At 39.7% G+C, this 24,201-nt stretch overlaps 3 protein-coding genes across 5 annotated transcripts; all 3 read right to left on the bottom strand.

Moving 5' to 3' along the window:
• Positions 1–299: 299 nt before the first annotated feature.
• Positions 300–3,999, bottom strand: LOC116020420 (protein ACCUMULATION AND REPLICATION OF CHLOROPLASTS 6, chloroplastic). The gene is made up of 6 exons (XM_031260900.1): positions 3,444–3,999; positions 3,049–3,273; positions 2,504–2,761; positions 1,439–2,384; positions 1,124–1,257; positions 300–757 (listed from the first exon to the last, which is right to left on the bottom strand). The coding sequence occupies exons 1-6, from the start codon at positions 3,948–3,950 to the stop codon at positions 467–469; spliced, it is 2,361 nt and encodes a 786-aa protein (XP_031116760.1). The 5' UTR covers positions 3,951–3,999; the 3' UTR covers positions 300–466.
• A 324-nt stretch (positions 4,000–4,323) lies between these two features.
• Positions 4,324–6,442, bottom strand: LOC116020431 (V-type proton ATPase 16 kDa proteolipid subunit-like). Its single transcript, XM_031260907.1, has 3 exons — positions 6,233–6,442; positions 5,826–6,111; positions 4,324–4,718 (listed from the first exon to the last, which is right to left on the bottom strand). Exons 1-3 carry the CDS (start codon positions 6,312–6,314, stop codon positions 4,586–4,588), a joined length of 501 nt encoding a protein of 166 aa, XP_031116767.1. The 5' UTR covers positions 6,315–6,442; the 3' UTR covers positions 4,324–4,585.
• Positions 6,443–14,840: 8,398 nt separating this feature from the next.
• On the bottom strand, positions 14,841–24,178 carry LOC116027968 (lysine-specific histone demethylase 1 homolog 3). Of its 3 annotated transcripts, XM_031269786.1 has the most exons (10): positions 24,028–24,178; positions 21,932–23,800; positions 21,367–21,733; positions 20,474–20,615; positions 18,024–20,357; positions 17,834–17,927; positions 17,177–17,664; positions 15,887–16,597; positions 15,705–15,779; positions 14,841–15,492 (listed from the first exon to the last, which is right to left on the bottom strand). In XM_031269786.1, exons 2-10 carry the CDS (start codon positions 23,571–23,573, stop codon positions 15,418–15,420), a joined length of 5,928 nt encoding a protein of 1,975 aa, XP_031125646.1. In that variant the 5' UTR covers positions 23,574–23,800; positions 24,028–24,178; the 3' UTR covers positions 14,841–15,417. The 3 variants fall into 3 exon arrangements, with proteins under 3 accessions (XP_031125646.1, XP_031125632.1, XP_031125639.1); XM_031269772.1 differs by having other exon boundaries at positions 21,367–23,800; XM_031269779.1 differs by having other exon boundaries at positions 21,367–23,800; positions 24,021–24,169.
• Between the last annotated feature and the right edge of the window lie 23 nt (positions 24,179–24,201).

Raw genomic sequence — 24,201 nt, forward strand, 5'->3', positions numbered from 1 at the left:
GCATGGTATTGATCACATATTTAAAAATTGTTTATTTATTGTTAAGTTTATAGGGTGTTGGAATTCTTTAAGGTATGGAGGGTGACCAGTGACGGAGAGCTTGTATTAGAAGAATCATACTCAATACACACTCTCACCAGATAGTGATGATAAGTTTATTCTATTACTTAAAGAAACAATTCAATTAAATTTGTAAGATAGTACTAACCAATTCAACACTAATCAACTCAACAACTTTAAACAATTAGTAAACAGATCACTAATACAATTGTAAGGTCAGAAAATCAACTCATACTAGATTCAATATGCAAAAAAACACTATTAATGGAAAAGATTTCATATGGTTTTTCCTAAAGAACCTCTACTTGACAAAAAGGAAATTATTAAGCCATGCTTTGGAATATATGTGGCACAATGGAGTTCATAAATAGGATAGAATATACATTGATGAACATATGCACCCATATTATGACTTGAGGACAGCTCCTTCTACAATTCTCCATCCAGATTTTCCACAGGAAAGCTCATATCTTGTTGTGTATGTTGTGCTGTATGAGTCATCGTGTTCAGGATGAGCTGCATCAGTCAGCTGAGCAGATTCTTCAAGAGTTGCTTCCACAATGGCACGCCGGCCATCAACTGAGACAGTAACACTGTCAATGGTGAGGTTCTGCAGAGTATAGTCCCAAAACCAACCATGCTGTGCGATTTCTGCGGCTCGGTCTGTCCAAACTTTTAGCATCTGACCATCCAAGATCTGCCATCGTACGATACCATTATGCCAAAAGTAAAGTTAGGGACTCCGCCCAACAATTCCCACCCCCCTCCCCCAAAGAACCGCCAGCCTAGTGGACTCGAACCCATGACCGCTCTGATACCACTAGTTAGGATTAAGCACTTAGTGGCTTACCACTATGCCAAAAGCTATAGCCAATAGCGAAGGCACAACTTTATTTCTTTATACCGCCACATTTTCGAGGCAGGGTGCTAGACTTGGCTCTTCAAGCTTCCGCCCAACAACCCCCTAGCCATTTGATGCTGGACTTGGCCCTTCAGGCCTCCGCCCAATAATACAGAACACCATGCACCAGCAATCTCAAATAATATCCAAAGTTTTTCTCACCTCTGACAGCTTTTCAAGACGATGGTCAGGTCCCAGAGCCTGAGATTTAATGTTCTGCCACTTGCGAACGAGGCTTTCAGCAAACCTGGCTTCCATTCTAGGAACTTCCTCAGATACTTCAACTTTTGAGGGGCCTGAAGATCAGAGGAAGAAACAAATTTCAGATATACAGATAAAATAGACTGCACTCAGAACGTGCTCTTATTAACCTAAAGATAGAGTAATAGTAATGCAAAACAAAGGAATGGAGATAATTCCCTTGATACAGGATTAGTAACAGAAAGTGGAAAGTGAAAGCAGATAACTATATCATACCTATGCTGACAGCATCAGCAGTAACAGGTAATCCATCATCTTTACGTAGAGTGGAAGAGTTAGCTCTATACGGTAAAAACTTTAACCCAATTAATGTCAGCAACCCAACAGCCACACCTGCAGTTGTAATCTTAATAACAGCATCTTTTATTTTTTCAGTAATCATTTCTTGCTCCTGATCATCAGAAGGTGATCTCTCGGCAAAACCAACCATGTTTTCTGGAAAAGTCTCGTCACCATGACTCAGCTCGTAACTTTCTGTAGCTGTATAGAAACTGTTCCCCTGCCGTCTAACACTAGCTTCCCCATCACCAAGGGGAATAACCTTCTGCAATGCCTGAATTGCACTAGCCTTCACACTATCAAGCACTGCAGTAGCTTCAGCCCCAATTCTTGCAATAGCTGCAGCAGCAGCCAAAGGTGAACCACCAACTCCCTCTAGCCTCTCTAAATATCTCAAGACCATTGGGTCATCATAATAGTCTCCAAGCTTAAATGTTATGGATTGTGTCTCCCTAAACCTGGGGAATACCACTTCCATCAACCACGTCTCCAACAACTTGCAAAGTCCAGGAAGCAGATCATTTTCGTTGTCATCTCTGGAGTGTTCTACAACAAAGGTTACAATGGATGGATCTCTATATGGTGAATTCTCATTGTCTAAGCCCAACCATGAGCGACATTCATCAACTTCTCCCACAAGAAGTGAGCAAAGGCCCCTCTCTAATGCAAAGTCAATTTCACGATTTTCTCTGACGGTATAGACCGATACAGAACTCCCAAGAGTTACTCTAGTTTGCTGAAGTTGTTGAAATAGGTTATCAGCATCTCGGATGAGATGAGGTTTTTTCCCAACAAAAGCTTGAGCAACAAGTGCAAGTGCAACCCCATAGACTTCAAAACTTTCAGCAGGTATATTACTTGGAGTGGCAACAAAGAGATCAACCTTTTTACAAAGAATGAAGAGTCAATACATAAAAAACAAAGAATAAAATGCAATCAACAAAAAAAAAAGTGAAAAAGAAAATAGGAATTCAATCTTGATAGGAGACTGAAACTAATCACCTGCTCTGCAGCTGTCATATGATAGAAAGCTTCATTCATAAAATCTTCTCGTGTAAAACCCCCAGAAATGGCACTTGCACCTCCTCCTCCAACAGCCCACAAGATATTACGCACTCCTTGAAGTCCTTCTGCCCTTCTTGTCTGATAATCATCACCAAGTGGTAAAGCAAGAAGCTCTAGGACACAACGTGGATTGATCTCTTCCAGCGTCTCATCAATTTGTGCCTGTAGATCTGATGCAAGGCTACTTGCACCTTCCTGCATATTATAACTGACTGATAATTTCAAGATTGCATATGCACCAAAACATAATAAGAATGAACAGACACTGAAGAAACCTACAAATATCTAGGAGCAGTCCTTTGCTCTACCCAGGTAGATTTAAAAATGTACATGAAGATTGAAGAGCTAAGTGCTCTAGACTTGATTAAAAGCTAAAAGTTAATCCATAATAATTTCCCACACAAATTGCTTGTTATTTATTCATAATCACCCTGAAATGAAAATGATTAAAGGAGGAAAAAATAAAAAAGAAAAATCAGTACCTGTAGTAACTTCAATGCCCTTTCGAGAAAATTACATCCTTTAACAAAATCTGGTGGAGAAAGTGCCATAACATCCCTAGATAAGTCAACGTAAGCAAGAGCCATTGTTAAGACTACATCTTGCTTGAATGTCTTAGAAAGACGCTCTTTCAGCAAACTTTCTCCAATCTGAAGAACCAGTTCAGTATCCCCTGATTCTTGCAACACGCATAATGCTCCTGGAACCTGGAAAGCGCACCCACAATACACTCAAATAGATTTGTATGCATTTAAAAAAGAAAATACAACATTAAACAAGATAAAAATAATAAGAATAAGTATATACACATCACAATTGAATAAGGAATAAAAAATTAGTGAATTAAGTTGAAAGAGATAGAATTATAGAAATGTACCTTATCCCATGGAACTTGAGTGAGAATGGTATCGAACTCATGATTTGCAAGGCCTTGGTTGTAATCTCGGCGTGAGCTAGGGTCCGCGAGGGTTTCACAAGCAGCTTGAAGAATCTGGCGTCGGCTAATCAGAGCTTCGTGGCTATATCCATATTGCGGCGGCTTGGAAATGCGTGCCTCGTAGGCTCTTCTTATACCGTCTCCGAGGAAGTGAGGTTCGGCGCCGAGCACTCTGTAGAAGTCTATGGGCAAGGAGACATTGCGCTCCGGAATGTCAAGCGGGGGAGTGAGAGTAGCGGTGGTGTTTTTGTAGTCTGGAGGGTCGGGAGTAGAAGAGGAAGGGAGGAATTGGAAGTCTGCGAATAGGCGATCGGCCCATTTGCTGGCGGAGAAGGTGGTGGGGGCGCTGCTAGCTCCGCCGCTCACGGCGGAGAAGCGGTGGAGTCTTCTAGCGTTAGGCGGTGGCGCAAGCCTCGGACTGCAGATTCCCAAGTTTAAAGCATCCATTTTGATGCGAGCTCACAATTCGAAACCAGACAGTAGAGATTTTTTGGGATGTTGAGACTTCAAAAGGGTGCCATTTTCGGGCATAGATTTTATTTTATTTTATTTTTCATTTTTTGGGCCCATATTTTTTCGGTAACGACGCGGTAATTTGGGCCCAAGGCCCAACAATTCTCTTCTGCATCGCATATTACCAGGTGTTGAGGTCAATTTAAATTTTTTTCAATTTAACATTATACTTTAGTTCAGTTTCGATTCTGTTTTAAAAGTTCAATTCGGTTCATTATTCGATTCGATTGATCATTAATAACGTTTGGAGTTAAGTTCCATAAAACAATCTTCAGACCCATGAGAAGGTAAATCGAGATAATCTAACTTTGAGACTCAACAAAAACAAATTTGACAACACAACACAAACAATTATTACACAATTCCCTTATGGTTTTTTATGATAACTGATGACAGTTTTATTGAGGGCCGAGGGGAGATCTAATCTACAACAGAACATCAACACATAAATTAGCAAATCTATTAGCCAGCCAACCCCATAAGTAATCTTTGGTGAAAGAGAAGAAAAAATTCCACAATCAAATAAACAACATAAATTTGCGTAGAGACAAATGTGCTCTGCTCTTCCTCTACTCTGCTCTAGATTGGCCAGCGCGAGAAGAGAGGATGATTCCAACAATAAGTCCATAGAGAGCCAGAGCTTCGGCAAAAATGAGGATGAGAATCATCCCTACAAATAGCTTGGGCTGTTGTGCGTTTGCTCTGTGGGAAGAAGAAGAAACATGACTGTAAGAACCAAGTAATGTTCACCAAAGGCAATAATGGAGCATATAACAGTTAAAAGTGAAGCAACAGATTAATGATAAGTGATGCATCATAATAACCAGGACAGAAGGCCCAGATAGCAGCTATTTAGAAGCTTTGAGCTGCACAACAATCACAGTATGGGAATTCAAATGCATTTTCTAAAACATATAGACTTCGTTTAGATTGTTTTCAGAATATCATATTTTCCAATGACAAAATACATGAGCATAATCAGGAAGTGGGCAGGGTATACACGGACATGAAAACTTAGACACGTGGCTAGAGAAGTAACACATAATATATTGCAAACATTGACATAGATATCACCAAAACAGGCTTTGCAAGCTTATGAATCAAATGTCAAATAGTCGGTTATTTGTTACACTTGAAACAACAACAGTAAAATTATGCTTGAAAAGCATGAACTGGCAATGTTCATTTGCAGTCCTACCCACTAGAGCAAAATCCACAAAAATTGGCACGGTCTCTAAAAGCCTATTCAAGCTGAAACATTTTCAAATGCACACCATACAGAGTAATGCATACTGTCTACTACCAGAGTGATTCTGCAGCTCCAGTTAAAATGCCGAATTATAAGTCAGAAGGGAAAAAGGAAGAAAAAGACTTTTTACCCTTAATTATTATTATTATTATTAGTATAATTATTATACAAGGACATTTTAGTCTTTATACCACTCCTTCGCTTAACACCTTATTCTTTTCCCACCAAATTACAATTCTTTTCTCCTCTAATTCCTTATTTCCAACCAAACAAAAGGGCTTTTGTACATGTATATACGACCATATTCCAACTCTAAAATAATATCAGAATAAACCTAAATAATATTCAGAAAAAAAAAATTCTTAACTAGAAACTTAATAATTTTGTAGCATGGCCTCAAACAAATAAAGCTTAACTGCTTAATACATCTCATCATCAGATCAGAAAACACCAGTACTGTTAGTTTCGGAGAACAGAAAGTAGGGATCGAATTCAATAAATATAGCAAATCAATTCACAACCAAAACGACAAAAAATAAGTGAACGCAGATAAGAATTACCTTACACCTGCATCACCAACAATTCCAATGGCCATGCCAGCAGAAAGGCCAGCGAGGCCACAAGCAAGACCAGAGGAAAGGTGAGCGTAGCCATCAAAGAGGTAGTAGGATTTGGTCTTAGGGTTAATACCGGTACTTATGATCACGGCAATAATCAGGCCGTAAATACCCAAAACACCAGCCATAACCACTGGGACAATCGACTTCATGACGAGCTCCGGCCTCATCACACCCATCGACGCCACACCTACCCCACTCTTTGCGGTCCCATAGGCAGCTCCCATACCTGCACACACAAAATTGAAAGAGGAAAAGCTGAAATTCATAAAAATTAAAAACACAATTGGTCGATACTGTATGTAAAAATCGAATTATAGATCCGTGCGAGTGAAGGAGAGATTATGTACAGGAGAAGACGAGGGCAGCAGCAGCGCCCAGGAAGCCAAAGAAGGGTGCCGTCTCATCGCCGCTGAAGTCTGTATAAGCCATCTTTTCAGAGCTTTTTAGCGAATTCGTATACGTCCGATCTGCAGAAAACTGTGTAATTGATCAGATCTGAGAAGCCCTTGGCTCTTGCGATTTGCGAATGGCACTGCACGAAAGATTTTTATTGGCCCTTGTATTGTGTGTTGGGAAAACGATCTAAAATTCTTTCTTAGAATTGTGGTCTTGGGCTTGTCTCGACGACCCTAGATTTTGTACTTGGGCTGCAGTTAACCACCTTATCATGGCCTTCCAAATTTTCACTATATATTTATGTTTTGTTAAACCCTAAAGCCTGATTATAGATAAGCCCATTAGGGTTTCCTCTATTTTGTATAAGTAATGGTAGTCTGTACAGTTTTACATTATTGAGATATATACGAATACACATTATTCTCTCAAGTTCTACATGGTATCAGAGCCTAAACCCTAAAACCCTATTCCCTTTTCCCACTACTGCCACCGGAGCTCTGTCGTGCGACTGCCTTTGTTCCCACGATTGCCCTGTGGTTTTTCGTCCAAACTAACACCACAGGCCATCTTGAAACCTCGTCGCGAGCCAAGGGCTGCAGTCCGGTCGCCATCCGCCGCCACGCGCCACCGCCGCCGCCGGGAAGGTCAAGGGTTTTTTGGCCAGATCTCCTTCCTCCAGTGTCCGATCGAGTCGCCATCGCCACCATCGGACTCGCCTTGAAGAGACGAACCTGCCAGTACCGGTCGTTTCCGCTGCAGTCGCCGGTCACCGCCGCCGTCCGCCGTCAAATTTTCCGGCGAACTGACCAGTACTTCAAAACAGTGTACTCCCTTGTTTGTTTTACCTATTATGGCATCATCTACACATTCCTTTACTTCCTACCCTATTATTACGGTTGATAAGTTAGTTGGGGGTGAGAACTATGCATCGTGGGCTGCATCCGTTAAATTGTGGTTCAAGGAGCAAGGAGTGTCTGCACATTTAGATATGAAGGGTGTAGATGTGCAAGGAGTGTCTGCACATTTAGATATGAAGGGTGTAGATGTTCAAGGAGTGTCTGCACATTTAGATATGAAGGGTGTAGATGTTAAAGAAAAGAAGGAACATTTAGATATGAAGGGTGTAGATGTTAAAGAAAAGAAGGATGAGTGGGAGAAGGTCGATGCCTTATTAACAAACATGTTATGGCAGTCAATTGACTCTAAGCTCCATAACATTTATAAGACTTATGAGACATGTTATGAGGTGTGGAATAAAGTGAAGAGTTTATACACCAACGATGTTCAGGGTCTCTATTCACTAGTCACGAAATTCGCAAATGTCCTTAATCATCGTGGAACTGCTGATTCGAATATGTCTGAATACTTAGGCCAGATTGAAGCTATACAACAGGAGTTCCATAATCTCATGTCACATAAGACGGATGCTGATGAGCACATTAAGCAGTATGACAAGTTCTTTATGGTGTTTGCTCTGGCTGGCCTTAGTCCTGGCCTTGCACATGTTCGTGATCAGATTTTGGCTAGCCCTACTGTACCCACATTGAATGAGACTGCTGCTAGACTACTCCGAGTTGCATCTACTCCTCCTGTTGAGCCCATTGGAGATTCTTCTGTTTTAGTCTCTCGAACAGCAGAGAAGGAGCTGTCTGGACATACCAGTAACAATGGTGGTCGTCGTGGTGTCCGTAGATGCGAGTACTATTACAAGGTGGGGCACACCAAGGATCGCTGCTGGAAGCTGCATGGCAAGCCCTCACGTTCTGTCAATATGGTGCAGACCACTGGTTCAGAGACTCAGGCTCACAGTAGTTCTGCCCCAAATGACTATGAAGAGTACCTCCGATTTAAAGCCTCCCGAGAAGCCACTACCACATCTTCCTCCAATACTGGTACCTCCTCTCTCGTTTGTCTCTCTCATTCCAGTACTCCTAATACTTGGATACTGGATTCAGGTGCCTCAGATCATATTTCTAGTAATGTCTCGCTTATGTCTAATGTTTCTCATTCTAAAACTTTACCCATGATTACTTTAGCAAATGGTCACCAAACTCCAGCTGTTGGTGTTGGCCAGGCTTCACCCATTCCCTCTTTCCCTTTAGAGTCTGTGTTATATGTGCCCAATAGTCCTTTCAACCTTATTTCTGTGAGTAAAATCACTCGTACCCATAACTGCTCTATAACCTTTTGTGATGATTCGGTTATTGTGCAGGATCGCAGTACGGGGAAGGTGATTGGCACAGGGCTTGAGTCACAGGGTCTTTACTACATGCGAGGGGGTGTTGCTTCCAGTGCATCCACAGATCCACCTTTGTTTATCCATAGTCGTCTTGGTCATCCTAGCCCATCCAAACTTCAACGGATGGTTACGGGTATCTCTGTTGAGTCTTTAGATTGCGAGTCGTGTCATCTTGGAAAGCAATCACGTAAGTCTTTTCCAAGAAGAGTCAATAATCGGGCTGTGTCCCTCTTTGATTTAGTGCATACAGATATTTGGGGTCCTTATCGAGTCAATTCTACCTTAGGTTTCCATTATTTTGTAATCTTTATTGATGATTATTCACGTTGTACTTGGGTTTTTCTAATGAGAAATCGTTCTGAGTTGTTTAAAATCTTTCAGAATTTCTGCAATGAAATACAAACCCAATTTGGTACTCCCATCCGTGTTTTACGTAGTGACAATGCCAAAGAGTATTTATCTGCTCCTTTCCAAACCTTTATGCAATCTCGGGGCATGTTACACCAAAAGTCCTGTGCTTACACACCTCAGCAAAACGGGGTTGCTGAGATAAAAAATAGGCATCTGGTAGAAATTGCTCGAACTATGATATTGCATTATCATGTTCCCTCTCATTTTTGGGCTGATGCTATCCTTACTGCATGTTATTTGATCAATCGCATGCCATCCTCTGTTTTAAACAACCTTACCCCATACTCTATTGTATATCCTTCTGTTAATCTTTTCCCTCTTCCTCCTCGGGTTTTTGGGTGTGTTTGTTTTGTCCATAACAAGACACCAGGGCGATCAAAGATGGATCCTAAAGCCGTTAAGTGTGTGTTTTTGGGCTATTCCAGGCTACAAAAGGGTTATAGGTGTTATTCTCCGTCACTCAAAAAGCACTTTGTGTCTGCTGATGTCACTTTCATTGAGTCATCCCCTTTCTTCCAGCCTTCTCCAAAAGACACCGGTCGAGAAGTCCTTCATATTCCTTACCTTGGTCCTCCACCTGATCCTCCAGCTGCTCCTAACCCCCCACTTCAGGTTTATCATCGCCGTCCTCGCACTACACCTGCTGAGACTCCTGTTGACTCACCCAGACAATCTGATCCTCCTGCTGCGGTTCTACCAATTCCACTGGAATCTGTCACTAATCCCACTGAGGCACCTACTGATCTTCGTAGAGGTACACGTTCTACTCGTAATCCCCATCCCATATATACCTTCTTGAGCTATCATCGTGTGTCTTCCCCATACTATGCCTTCCTGTCTCATCTGTCTTCTGTGCCTATACCCAAGACTACTAGTGAGGCTCTCTCAGATCCAGGTTGGAGCCAAGCCGTGTTGACAGAAATGGAGGCTCTTCAATCCAGTGGCACTTGGGAGTTGGTACCTCTCCCTGATGGTAAGACTGTTGTTGGATGTCGATGGATTTATACTGTGAAGGTGGGCCCTGATGGTAAGATTGATCGCCTTAAAGCAAAGCTGGTGGCTAAAGGCTACACCCAGATCTTTGGTTTGGATTATACTGATACTTTTTCTCCTGTAGCTAAGATTGCATCAGTCCGCTTGTTGTTGTCTCTGGCTGCCATTAATCATTGGGACCTACACCAGTTGGATATCAAGAATGCTTTCCTCCATGGCGATCTTAAAGAGGAAGTTTATATGGAGCAACCACCTGGGTTTGTTGCTCAGGGGGAGTCTTCTGGCTTGGTTTGTAAGATTCGCCGCTCTTTGTATGGTTTAAAGCAGTCTCCACGAGCTTGGTTTGGGAGATTTAGCTCAGTGGTGTGTGAGTTTGGTATGGTTCGAAGTGAAGTTGATCATTCTGTGTTCTATCGCCATTCTAGTGGGAAATGCATATATCTTGTTGTGTATGTAGATGACATTGTTATTACAGGAAGTGATCAAGAAGGCATATCCAAGCTGAAAGAGTATCTCTTCAGTCGATTCCAGACTAAGGATTTGGGCAAGCTGAAATATTTTCTTGGTATTGAAGTAGCTCAGTCTCACAGTGGTATAGTTATCTCTCAAAGGAAGTATGCTTTGGATATTCTAGAAGAAACTGGTTTGTTGGATTGTAGACCTGTGGATAATCCAATGGATCCAAATGTTAAACTTCTACCAGGACAGGGGGAGTCATTGCCTAACCGAGAGAGATACAGGAGACTAATCGGGAAATTGAATTATCTCACAATTACTCGACCATATATTTCCTTTGCAGTCAGTGTATTAAGCCAGACTCGACCATATATTTCCTTTGCAGTCAGTGTATTAAGCCAGTTCCTTGAAAATATTTCCTTTGCAGTCAGTGTATTAAGCCAGTTCCTTGAAAGTCCTTCCTTTGCAGTCAGTGTATTAAGCCAGTTCCTTGAAAGTCCTTGTGATACTCATTGGGATGCTGCTGTTCGGGTTCTGAGGTACATCAAAAGAGCCCAGGGCAAGGTTTACTCTATGAAGATAGAGGACATGCTCAAGTTGTGAGATATTCTGATGCAGATTGGGCTGGTTGTCCTTTTGACAGACGATCTACCTCAGGTTACTGTGTACTCATTGGTGGTAATCTTATATCTTGGAAGAGTAAGAAACAAGATGTTGTTGCTAGATCCAGTGCTGAAGCTGAATACCGTGCTATGGCTCTTGTCACGTGTGAGTTGATATGGCTGAAGCATTTACTTCAAGAGTTACAGTGTGGTCAAGTAGCTCAAATGACATTAATATGTGACAACCAAGCAGCTCTTCATATTGCCTCAAATCCTATCTTTCATGAGAGGACCAAACATATTGAAGTTGACTGCCACTTTATCAGGGAGAAAATTGTGTCTGGGAGTATCAAGACTAGCTTTGTCAACTCTGCAGATCAGTTGGCTGATATCTTAACAAAGTCTCTTAGGACTCCTAGAGTTGGGCATATTTGTAACAAGCTTGGAGCATATGATCTATACTCTCCAGCTTGAGGGGGAGTGTTAAACCCTAAAGCCCGTTTATAGATAAGCCCATTAGGGTTTCCTCTATTTTGTATAAGTAGTGGTAGTTTGTACAGTTCTACATTATTAAGATATATACGAATACACATTATTCTCTCAAGTTCTACATGTTTCAACTCCAAACTAATGAGTAAAATTTAAAGTCTAAAGTTGATTCTTAATAAAATTCAAACACTACACTTACAGACTTACAGGTGATTAATTTTTAGTAGGATCCAAACTTATGAGTAAAATTTAAATTCTAAAGTTGATTCTTAATAGAATTCACCCTACAGTTACAGGTGATTAATTCTTAGTATGATGGATTGGTCAAGAAATTTAAATCTTAAATTTGATTATTAGTAGAATTCAAGCACTACAGTTACAATGATTAGTTCTTAGTAGGATTCAAACACTACATTTACAAATGCACCGATTGATTAAGATTCAAACCCTACAACTGTAGGTGCATCGAGCACACTTCTTTATTGGTCAAGATTCAAACTCTACGGATGTTCCCTACTATAAAAACAAAATTTATAAACTTATCTTGTATTAGTAGATCAATATTTATGGTAAATTTGATGAATTTTTTTCTATTCATGATGCATGGCAATTTTTTTTAGTGATGAGAAACATATAATCATTAATCATTTTTTAGTGATGCGAAACATATAATCATTAATCAAGAGTGTGCACTAAATAAACTCTACCTTGCAATTTTAGTTGATAAAAGACTTTAAAAAAATAAATCAGCGTAACTTACCAATAAAGTGACAAACTAATATGATAGAGTGTCAACCATTTATATTCATTAATTATAACTTAACAACTTGATTATAAATTACAAATAAAATCAGTCATATTTGAGGGGATATTGTATCTTTCCCTTTTCCTTTCCACACAGCAAAACTCCATTACCTATAAATGTACACACCACAGACAAAGTGGTGTCGAGTTGTAAAAAAAATCCATAATGAGAAACCGGCAGATTCAATATAGAATTATGCAAAATGGGTTGTTTTCCTAAACTGTTTTCATAGGAAATTATGCCCAGGTAACATCACCAGGTATAATGAGATTAATGTAGTAAGAACTTGGAATGTAAACAAGACAATGTTTCATGCTCACAAATGAGAAATTTCTCATCATTTGTGCATTCAAATACAGAATATGTTCCGTTTTAGTACATGAAAAATGATCATCCACCAAGATATATGGCACCATAATTTGAACCCACAATCTGAACTCCAGGAAATTTCTGAATATCTGAATCTGCATGAATACGTCCAAGACTCGTATTGGAGGACCCTGCAAATTCTATCAGGTCTGTGGATGGACTGAGGTACAACAAAATTATGTACAGCAAGCGAGAATACAAAACCACAGTTAGGAGTATTTGAATATGCCAGTTTTGTTGACCAAATTCACCATTAAACCGGACTGGTGCAAGTGTGCAACCTCAGCAAACTGCAATAGGATCAGTAGAAAGCAAAGGCAGTAACAAGAATAGGAAAACACGCCAACATTTAACTTCCACGGTTGCTCCTAAAAATAAATAAGGCCATTAAACCCCTAACCCAACACTACCAAATGCTGACAAACATAAAAGCAGTATGTGCTAATTTACAATTACAAGTGGGAAGGTTACAGCTTCGTCTCTTCATGTGCAGAGGTATGTGCTAATTTCCATTTACAACTTTACAAGTAACCACTAAAAGCAAGAAACATTGAAGTGTATGCTTGAAGCTGAATCCTTTGGGAGTTGGGGGTCAAAATTCCTTATCCATAATTAATTATCCCAGCCCTCTCCCAATTCATTTTATCCCAGGTTAGGTGTGGGATAAAGTGAACCCAAACATTGGCATTGGTGTAATTTGAGTGTTCGAAGTAGGTGGCCCACACCTAATCCCCAAAATCAAGATAGTTCAGTTTATGCAGAATAAAATTGTCAATCAGAACTATCCAGAAAAGCTCCCCATATTCAAAGTAACCTCAAGGTATAGCACTCAGCCTCTTATCAAGAAGTGGAGATTTATTATCAAATTGGCAGAGATAGTATAGAGAAAGCACACTTCACAATATACATATTTATTGAGAGAGGGAGGATGGGTGCTCCATTTCAATCTTACACAGTTCGACAGAGAAAGGCAATCCATCACATTTTATTCATCACTTCAATGGCATGGACAGAGTTCAAAAGAGAACTGTTCATTTTACTAATATTACGGAATTATCAACTAAGGAATCTCATCTGCACATTTTAGATGCAGATTGTACATCTAGAATTGTAATCAAATTGTTAGATTAACCATATTCTGTATGCTACTAGAAATTCTTTTAGGCAGATTATAGTTGAAGAACAGGACTTCTCATACATTGTCATTAGCAGTTATCAGCACCGAGAAAACATTGAGGTTGAAATTTGGGTGCACACTAGAGACTTCTAGTTTCCGAATTTGTACATAAAAATGAATGCAGAATTCCTTAGTATTCCATCTAACTTTTCCTCTCTCACACAGTAGAAAAGCAATATTGTCCTAACTCAATACCTTCATTTGTTTTTCCACCATGAATGAGTCAATGTGTAAGGTTTGGATTAGACTGCATCAGCTCTCAACTTTCAGCAGTTAATAATTCTGAATATATTTCATGTGGCAAAAAACAGTAGTATTACTGATTATCCAATCTTCACGCAGAGGATCAACAATTTCATGATCCATTCTTATAATCATTTTATTCAATTAGAAATTACACCAAACAAGCACATAGTTGCAGGAGAAAAAGTAAACAGTGCTTGAAGCAAAGAAGAATATCTCACTCATAAAGGCTGGAAGTATGACATCTGAGGTCAGAACTGATCTTCACCTGTGAACAAATAAGAAATGTAAGTCAAGACGAGGAAATATTGCAGGGTAAAATCCTAAGGACTAATACTCAGAAGTCTACATTTGTCCTTATCCACAGAAAATAGATTTTGAAATTCATGTCAAGTATAATATGGAGTTCAGATTTTGAATCATTTCTGCAACTGGATTTTCAGAATTCTACTTTCAGTCATTTACATTTATGTTTTAAACTTTCAAAGGCAGAGGAAAACATTACATAGAGGGGGCTATTGAGTATCTTACATTCTTACCACTGAACAGCAAATGAAAAGTCCTGTGCACACACGGAGGCACACTTTGGCACTTGAACCAACTGAAATCCCATTCATCTCTTTTCCTACCTAAAATCTCATTTACACACTCATTTCAGTTCTTTTACCCAGCACTCATACATCAACTCAAATGTGTAGGAGACCTTGCTGAACCAGAAGCAACTAAGAGACAAAACTGAAAAGTAATGCCAAAAGCAATCAAAAAGAAAAGTATGCGATTCAGAATTGAAATGACATGTGATGCACTTTGGAGAACAAGAATAATCTGCTGTATATTTAGTCATGATAATTGTCCTAAGCTGTACAAATCCCGAAACTAAAGGAAAAGTCAGAAAAAAGTCAGGTTTAATCTATTGCGAACCCTCAAAATGAAAATTTAAGGGGTCTTCACTTTTTGTCCTAAAGCTAAAGGATACAATCTTCAGGTTCACCACTCCAACTAACAAATTCTAAGTTTAATTGGAGATAATCACCATCTCAATAGATGCCTATCAGGGCAATGGGAATGATAAAGTGTATTCGATGGATGATGGACGGGGGCCTTTGCCACCTCAAAAGAGTTGTTTCTTGTCACAATGCACCTATAATGATTGCAATATCTCAGCGGTGCATATAAGGAGACAAATTATCAGGGCTACTGATTACAAACAAAAATTGGCAGGTTTCAAGAAACCCATCTTTTTGCACTGTGTTGCAATCTTTTATGGCAAAAACTTCTTGCACATGGCATAGAAGATGTCTTTCTCCATCCTATGGACTTGCATGAGCACCAAAACTAGATAAAATCATCCTTCAGCTTGGTCGTGATTTTGCACCTGGGTTCATGGCCATATTCCTCTCAATCAACATGTCCACAAAGGCACGAATCTGCATAGTTAGCAACAAACAAATCAAGAGTTTATACACAAATTAGATATAAAGTAAGCTGATCTAAGGAATAAAATGAATAAACATGGAATAGGATTTGTTATTCATCACCAATGGGAAAGGCAATCATAAGGATCCCCAACCTTCTCACATAAGAACAGAGAGGTAATTTTGAGGTACATTATTCATCAGAAGATAAAATATGCCAGTACCTTGTTTTTACGCTTAAAATCTAGAAACTCGTGCACTGCCATTGCCTTTTCGGCATCTGTGGCCTGTTCCATGACCTAAATAAACAAAGACAATAAGTTCAAAAGAAAATCAAAATTATGTAACTATAATTAAAGAACTAGATTGTGTTGAGAGGCAACCGAATGAAGAGGGGGGTGCTGACCTTGGTGGCAGTTTTCTTCATTATCGACTTATAACCTTCTCTATCAATCTTTCTAGCTTTATAAAGAGGCATCAGTAAAGATGCAACATAATCCACAATAGCCTGTTTAATTTTTTCAGCTCCTCTAGGTTGATTGTGTGTTGCTTTAGTTACTGTAACTTGTGAAGCAGAGCTCTCATTAGCAGGCATATCATGCCTTCCCGAAGGTAATTTCGAACTCATGTTTGAATCCTCCTCGTCCATTACATGCATTACCTGGTCATAGAAATCTGAATTAGCGGCTGCTGCTTGACATTGCCACATCTCAATGGCATTGTAATCCTTTCCTAGACTATCTGAACTATCAACCCATGCTCTAGTTAATATGCTGCTGTCCACAGGAGCACTTTCTCCCGAGTGTTCTCTGAAGTTGAACTGACATGCATTCTCATTTGAATGGCTGTGCTGTGAACGATTATCAACAGGAATTCTGGAACCATCAAGGTTAACGCCAGCAGCAGAGAAATCAACAGACCAGTTCTGTACTCTGCAGTTCCTGGAATCTATTTCTGATAAGCAATCCTGCTTTCCTATTGCACCACCAGACCAATTCCTTCTAATATCAGACTCATCCATTAGTGAATATTGTTCCCGTCTAGCAAATTTGTGAAAAGAGGGTATCTTCGGAAGCAGCAATGTTGTATTATACTTGGCACCAGAAGAAGCATAGGCCTGCAATGGTAATAACAATTATGATCAGCAAGAAAACCCACTTACAAAGTAAGAAGACCACATAACAAATATATAAGGAGTAAAATAGATGAAAGAGAAGTAAATGCAAGGCAACAAAATTGAAAAATGGAAACTGTGAATGAAAAAATAGAATTCACATGAAATAATTTCAATTTTCTTTAAAGTCGCATTCAACTTATGCAACTCTCCATTTCCAAAAAAGTAACAAAGAATTTCCTAAAGCTGCATATGATAAATGTGATTTTAAGACCGGATGTCTTTTTTAATGTATTTTATTCCCTTGCTTTCCTTCATTGTTGTTTTCTTACTTTTCTCTATCCTATCTTCCCTTCTTTCTCCATCTTATGATTGACCATGCAATTTATTTATTGTATATAACATTCTGCTTTACATTTTATCACTCCATTAAAAGTGATAAGATCAAAGATTTTGAATTAAAGGATAAATTATACACTTTCTTTAGAAGGTTGACAAGCAATCAAGAATGGAAGTGAAGAAATTGGTAGAATAACAATCATCCTTACAAACATAACTATAGTGCAGATCAGATAGACAAACCTCAGCAGCAGCACGAGCAGCGGCACGAGCTGCTTCTGCAGCTGCAATAGCATTCTTCTCCTCTTCTGTCAAAGGGAAATTTTGGCTTCCATCAATTGTGGCATTTTGCCTTCCCACTGAACCTTGAGAAATTGGTGGTTTAGCATCTGATTTTGAGTCAGCGGCAGTTTCTGACTTTACTGGTTTGATGTTCATTTTTTTATTGTTTGCATTCATAGGTAATTGGCTTCCAGCAGAAGTTGGAACTCTCAGGCTTCTTTTATTTTCTGGTGCCACTGCAGTTGTACGTAGAGGAGGTTTTCCAGATGCAATACTAGATTTGCTCTTTGGTGGGATGGTAACAGTTGATTGCCTCAATTGTTTCAGACCATTAGAAGCCTTCTCCTTGCGGAAAATTTCTATCCACACACTAACAAGCTGGCTTGCTATGGCTCGTATATCACGGCTTGTATGCACACACACTTTTTCTTTTACAGTTTTTCCAATACCTATGTGAAGTTGATTAAAAAATATATTAAATTTTAACCATAGGTAACGAGATGTATAGAATTAAAAATAAAAACAAACAAACTATAGCAGAAAAGTTGTCCAACCAGCTATGAGAGTCATGTAGAACAGATGAAAAGGAATCCAATGACAGAGATAGAAAGGGTATACCTGATAAACGCACTGCAACTAAATCAGTTGAAACAAGTACAAGTAGACGAACACAGTGGCGCAAGAGTTGAGTCCCATCCTTTCCCATAGAATCCTGTAGAAATAGGTCAAATTGAATAAAGAGAATTTTCAATTATTATGCAGTATCCAATGTGTGAAGTTGAATCACTGGTGTGAAGGAATGACATACCAATATCCAAGAATTAAGTGTAATGAGACCTTCTTTAGTTCCAGCAAATGATTTTAAAACTTCCACAGGAAGATTCAACAATGCCTTGAGCAAATGTAATCTTCCAGGGGTTGTTTTAGCATTACAAAACATGTCCCACAGTAAATCCCTGGTCAAAATCTGGGTGCCATCTAAAGATTTCTTGCATACATTTGAGAGCTCTACGGCCTCAAGTCTCTTTATGATGTCCCTTACTTCACTCTCTTCAACATCCAAGTGTCTGTTCGCATCCTCTGTGGCCTCCACTTCTGCAGTGAAATCAGTACCTGTATTGAGTATATTAATTATCCGCACAGCCTCCCGAAGCCCACTCATCATTGCACCACCAACAGTATCAGGATGCTCCTTGCAGGTAGCTTCACCAGCAAAAAAAAGGCAGTTCCCAACAGGCCTCCCTAATATGTCATAATCTTCTCCAGATGACCCCACAGCAACATAAGAGTAAGCTCCATAGCTGAAAGGATCCCTTCCCCAGTCAGTCACCACAGATGCAACTGGATTGGGTACCCTGCTCTCACCAAAAAGTTTGCGAAGCACCGATAAGGCATGGTTTACATGATCAGATGAACCAATATGTTGACCATCTATAGCAGCTTTTCCAACCAACAAGGCTATAAGGACAGGTGCACCAACGGTTTTTCTAACATTCCAGAACATAAAGCATTGCCCTCTCCGATCTGTTTCTTCAGCAGTTGCACCAAAGTAATCAACTGAGTCATCCCAAAAAACCTCAGGAAACTCCAAAACAACTTTATTAAGAACCCCAAAACCAAGCCGCTGAATTGACAAAGATTTCCAATGGGGCAAGGGGGGTGTAAAATTAATGGCTCCTGCCTTAAGACACCCAAGCGGTACTGTAATCAGAACGGCATCCCCTGAGAACTCTTTTCCATTGGATGTGGAAACTTTGACCTTGTTAGTTAATCCATCGCTGGTTATACTACTCTCAGTGTTATACATAATATCAGTTACAGCATGATTAAAGTGTATCGTTAGGCCTTCTCCAAGTGATTCAACAACAGCACTATAACCCCCTTTAATCATGCAGTGTGCTCCTCCAAAACCTCCATATACATCATCTTGATTCCAATGAGGAAGAGAAACTTCCTTGAGCAATGCTGCGCATCCATACTCCAAGTTTGCAAAGTGCCAATTCATTACCCTTCTCTCAAGAGGACTCAGGATGTCTGCTTTAAGACAATGATTGTCACATACTTCATCAGAGGCAGAAAGCATCTCAGAATCCATTACAGTATTCAATGACTTCTGTTTGTTACCCACATAATTTCTTCCAGAAAGAGCCATGCGACGTCTTTTGAGGGCATATTCTAAGCCATCCTCAAGAGACATTTCTGATGCATGTTCCCCCTTCTGAGCAACTAGCAACAACATGTCATCCAGTAAGCTATTGTATTCTGCTTCAAGTGCTTCATCCAGATTTGCAGGAACTTTCTCACCAGTTACAATATCATAGAGAGGACAGTCACTGTTAAGAACTGTCAACTCAAGGCCTAATTGGGCACAAATAAGGGAAGAAGGATCTGGTCTTCTTTCAGTCGCCACATCTGCCTCAATACCGGTAATAATGCTAGCACCAAGATCCACTGGGACAGAGAGAGAGGAACGGTCTGTAAAAACACGCCCTCCAATTCTACTCCTTGCCTCAAGCAAAGTTACATGATAACCTTGACGCTGCAAGTGACTTGCTGCGGTTAAGCCAGCAGGACCAGCTCCTACTATGATTATTTTCTTTGCTTCTGAATCACTATGAGTTTGATTGTGACAATCCCTAGTGTATGGTTGAAAACTAAACGGACCTTTAGAAACCTCAGGTTGCACAAAAGTTATCCCACCAGCCTTGGCATCATTTGGAGAAAGTGAATTTGGATCTAAGACATGCTGCAACTTTTCATTCTCATCTTTGCCAGATGTCTCTGACATAATATTATCAGAATTGGCCAATGTATCACAACAACCATCTCCCTGGTGACCATCAGGAGGACAGTATGCATGTTCTGTAGACGTCAATAATTCTGAGGCTGGAGTATCACCAAGCTGCCTATCTTTATGATATTTTGCTGCACATGTTTCATTGTTAGACAAAACATCATTCTGCATAGCGACAATCTCAGAACTCTTAGACTGGCCCATAATAAAACAAACCCCATCATCTGACTCAGCAACAGAAGCTCCTGATTTTTCTGTAAACTTTTCTTCTTTTAATATTTTCAAGTTGTGCTCATGACCACCTTCAGATATATCCTTTTTGGAAGCAATTCCGAAATTTATATAACCCTGTTAATAAGTGGTAAAGGATTACAAACACAATACAACCATAATTTGCATTGAAGAAAAAGGAGTTAATTTGTTTTCTAAGCCTTGAAGGAAACAGCAATCCAATATGAACTTACACACTGATCAAGAAATGTATAAACATCCCTGACTAAAGAAGCATTGGGTGATCCATGAACCGAAGGAGTATCAGGCATTCCACATTCCGAAAGAGGTAAAATGCGACTGAGATCTTTTTTCCAAAGGCTCAAAATGCGGTTCCTGCATCCACAAAAACAGAGTAAATTAAAGTGACAGGCAAAACCATAAAAGGGAGTACATTCATATAACATATCATCATACTCTACAATGAAAAGAACTATATTCCTAAAAGAAAAATATTTAGGACAATCTACCCATGTTAATACTTCACATAAGATCAATGCATCCATCCAAGGGACATGCAATGTGTTCATCTAAGCAAATCAAGAGAATTTTAAAATCATTTAGAATGTCTAAACCTAGATTAATTTGAATATACATTACCTTTGAATGTTTGAAAGATATGAGTTTCATTCCAACTATTAAGCAAATTATCAAGTTTGTTTTCCGATATCCATATGGCATTATTTCAAGCAAACAAACAAAAAATCTGAAACTATGCAATAGCATATTATGTCAGCAGTATCGAGAATATTAAAGTTCCAACCATAATACACCGAGCTACTTCTAACATTGTAAGAACAGTCTTATCAAAGATTATTTTAGGCAAACTACTTCCATTTTCCAACTAATTGGGGTCAGATTGTCTGCCAATTTGGCAACCACACACAAGAGGATAGGGAAAATTCAGGGGTAGACATTATAAGGAAAAAACATGGCAATAAAAAATGAAAAGAACATGGCAAAATTGACCATTTTCTAGGTAGCAAGGAGTAAGTCTTGCTCATGAAAGCAAGATGCTCCTTAAGGTGAAGAACCATAATTTTATTCCATTGGCATTTTTTAAAAAATAAAAATAAAAAAACTCTACCTGCATTGTAGATATTCCTGAAGCCCACCTTTGCGCTTCAGTACCTCCTTAAATTTTATCTTTTCAATTGGGCCAACCGCACGAGCTTTCAGCCCCACAGAAACAGCTGCATCCCCTCCATTTTCAGCATCCAGAAATGCCAATGAAGAAGGATCAAGCTTTCCCCTTTGTTTGGTTTGCCCGCTATCACCATCTTGATGACTGATAAAATCCTGCCCTTGAACCAGAACCTCCCAGTCAAAATCCCCCTCATAGGCCATGTCCCCATGCCTGCGTTTTTTCGAGTTTCTTGCAGCACGTTGACGACCTAACATTCTATCTTCCTTACTTTCATCAGGCATAGACCCTGTCTCAACCTCATCAGACCCTGGTACATTTGAAGGTGAAGAGGATCCATTATACACTTCATCTCCAGAGAGATAATCACAACTTTGAGAAAATGCCCCTCTGTCCATCTCATCAAACAATTGGAGGTGATGGCTAATGGAATTACAATTCTCTGCTCTGGCAACAACATTGTTGCGAGCTACTTCTTTAGAATAAGAATAAGAATAAGAATCATTACCATCCCCATGCTGCACTTCACCAGATGCTGAAGCATCTTTTTTGCCTGAAGAAAGTGAGGCTTGAAGTGGTTCATCCACATAATCAGTAGGAATTTGGATTGAATCACGACAACCACCGGCAGTAACTTGTTCATATAAGGAGTCAATAGACTTCAACGAATGAACTTGATCTTGTCCAATATCCTTTTGACTATTCTCAGATTCAAGCCTCACATCAGTTTGTAGAGCCATATCCATATTCCCTTTAATTGCTGATGAGCCTGCTAAAATTCTTTTAGAAGGCAATAAAGTTTCACCCATGACAATTCTACTGCTCCCCTGCATTGTATTTTCAGCTTGTCCATTCATTGATTCATTATTAGAACAAGACTGTAAATCAGTTTTCAGAACAGGAGAGTGGACTTTGTCATCTGTATTTAATGTATGGACATTTGGCAGGTTGTCAGAATTAACATCAGAATTCCCTAGTGATGCATAATCACAAACCTCAAGTGTCTCTTTGTTTTCAGAAGCCACGGATTGGCCTAATTTGCTGGTAGGAAGGTCCTTCAAACTATCCTCAGAAGCAGACTCTTGACAAGAAACAGAACGATGCTCTGTCAAATTATGAGTCTCTAGTGTGATGCCACCCTGATGACCAGCAGTCAAATAATCAACTTCATCAGATTGGACACTTGAAACCTTATTCGTACATGCCTGCAAACCAAGTTCAGATGCTTGGGGTATCGTAGCAAGAACTGGATTTTTTAAAATTGCTTTAGAAGACACATCATCCAACGTATCACACTGAAATGTAGCAACATGGGGAGAAGGACAATCGTGCTTTGAACATGGATCTACCAAAGCATCACCACCACATCCAGGTACTTCCTCCACCAATTTTTTTGATGTCCTTCTGGATATAGACAAGATATCCTCTGAGATGCTACTAGAGCTTAAGTTAAATCCGTCACCAGAAGTTTCAGTTACCTTCCCTAGTTTCAAACATGAAGAACTGCGAGATTTTTTTGACAAATCAGACTTTTGCAAAAAAGCAGACAATGATTCTTCTAAAATACCATCTGCACTGGAAGCTTTTCCAACATCTTTATTCATAGATCTCTGAACTTCCGAAAAATCGTCAGAATCAACTCTCTCTGGAATAAAAGAAACACGAGACCTCTTGCTTTTCCTTTTACACCCTTTTTCAAACCCTTTATTAACTGTTTCATCACATAGGGCATCAGCATCCTTCTGCTCTCTCTCCACAGTTTTTGATGGCAACTCTGCAGCCAAATCTTCATCCTTCTGAAAGGCATTCAGAGACTGAACTGGTAACTTCGTTCCACTGCCAGATTTTCCTCCTCCACATGGCACCAATCCACCATCCTTCCTAGGACCCTTCAACTTCTTCCAAAAACTAGCCAATGTATCATCCATGCCCACCAAATCCTCGTTCTCGACTGCCTGTTTCTGCATCACATCCTCCACCCCTGTAACTTTATCTCTACCACCATCCAATTCCACTCTGGTCTTGTATTTCTTTCCTTTTAACTTAAACATATACCCAATCGGCTCATCATCTCCGGAATCAAAATCCATCTCCAAAGCCTTTGTCCTTCGCTTGGCACTAACCTTATTAACACTCCCTTGCTCCCCCATCCTACCTAGGGTTTCAAATCAACTCCACCCAAATACAACCCTAGCAAAGATATCTCCTCACAAGAATCAGGCAACCACTGAGTTGGAGTTAAATGAGCATGGCAATTCAACCTTTCATCAATAAACACACCATTCATATCTATGCATAAATTTCACCTGTCTCTGAGAATTCTTCACAATTCCACAAGCTGACCCACCACTCACAACACCACCACCATTGAGAATCCCTGCAAGTTCAGATAAAACAACACACATTCAGCAACTCGCGCATTCATTCGAATTAGTAAATCCTCAAAAAAGTGTAACCATGCTTTTCAACTTCAAATGCATGCCAATCTTGCACTGATTCAACATAGCAGAAAATTTGAAATTCAATAAACAAACACACAACAAAATAAACCTAGGGTTTCAAATATAACATGAATCGATGAGAGAAGAAGATCAAACTTGATACTTGGAGCTTTGTGAAGCGCGGTCACGGTGCTAATGGAGCCTTTGAATAGAGCGAGACTGTGAGAGTTCCGTGCCCAATTTAACGAAGCTTGCCAGAGATGAGAACGTCAGCCTTGGCCACATCACGGTGCAACCTGCACTTATGTGATTTTTGGCGTTATACTGTGAACAGAAC

This window comes from Ipomoea triloba, chromosome 1, assembly GCF_003576645.1.
Source record: "Ipomoea triloba cultivar NCNSP0323 chromosome 1, ASM357664v1".
Taxonomy (NCBI): domain Eukaryota; kingdom Viridiplantae; phylum Streptophyta; class Magnoliopsida; order Solanales; family Convolvulaceae; genus Ipomoea; species Ipomoea triloba.

Coding starts and splice junctions, on each gene's coding strand:
- LOC116020420 (XM_031260900.1), bottom strand. CDS start 3,950: ATGGATGCTTTAAACTTGGGAATCTGCAGTCCGAGGCTTGCGCCACCG. Junction 2,762..3,048: donor GGGCATTGAAGTTACTACAG/GTACTGATTTTT, acceptor TATAATATGCAG/GAAGGTGCAAGTAGCCTTGC. Junction 758..1,123: donor GTCTTGAAAAGCTGTCAGAG/GTGAGAAAAACT, acceptor GTACGATGGCAG/ATCTTGGATGGTCAGATGCT.
- LOC116020431 (XM_031260907.1), bottom strand. CDS start 6,314: ATGGCTTATACAGACTTCAGCGGCGATGAGACGGCACCCTTCTTTGGC. Junction 6,112..6,232: donor TGCTGCCCTCGTCTTCTCCT/GTACATAATCTC, acceptor TTGTGTGTGCAG/GTATGGGAGCTGCCTATGGG. Junction 4,719..5,825: donor GTTGGTGATGCAGGTGTAAG/GTAATTCTTATC, acceptor TTCTTCCCACAG/AGCAAACGCACAACAGCCCA.
- LOC116027968 (XM_031269772.1), bottom strand. CDS start 23,573: ATGGGGGAGCAAGGGAGTGTTAATAAGGTTAGTGCCAAGCGAAGGACA. Junction 17,928..18,023: donor CACTTAATTCTTGGATATTG/GTATGTCATTCC, acceptor CTATTTCTACAG/GATTCTATGGGAAAGGATGG. Junction 15,493..15,704: donor ATTTTAAGCGTAAAAACAAG/GTACTGGCATAT, acceptor CTAACTATGCAG/ATTCGTGCCTTTGTGGACAT.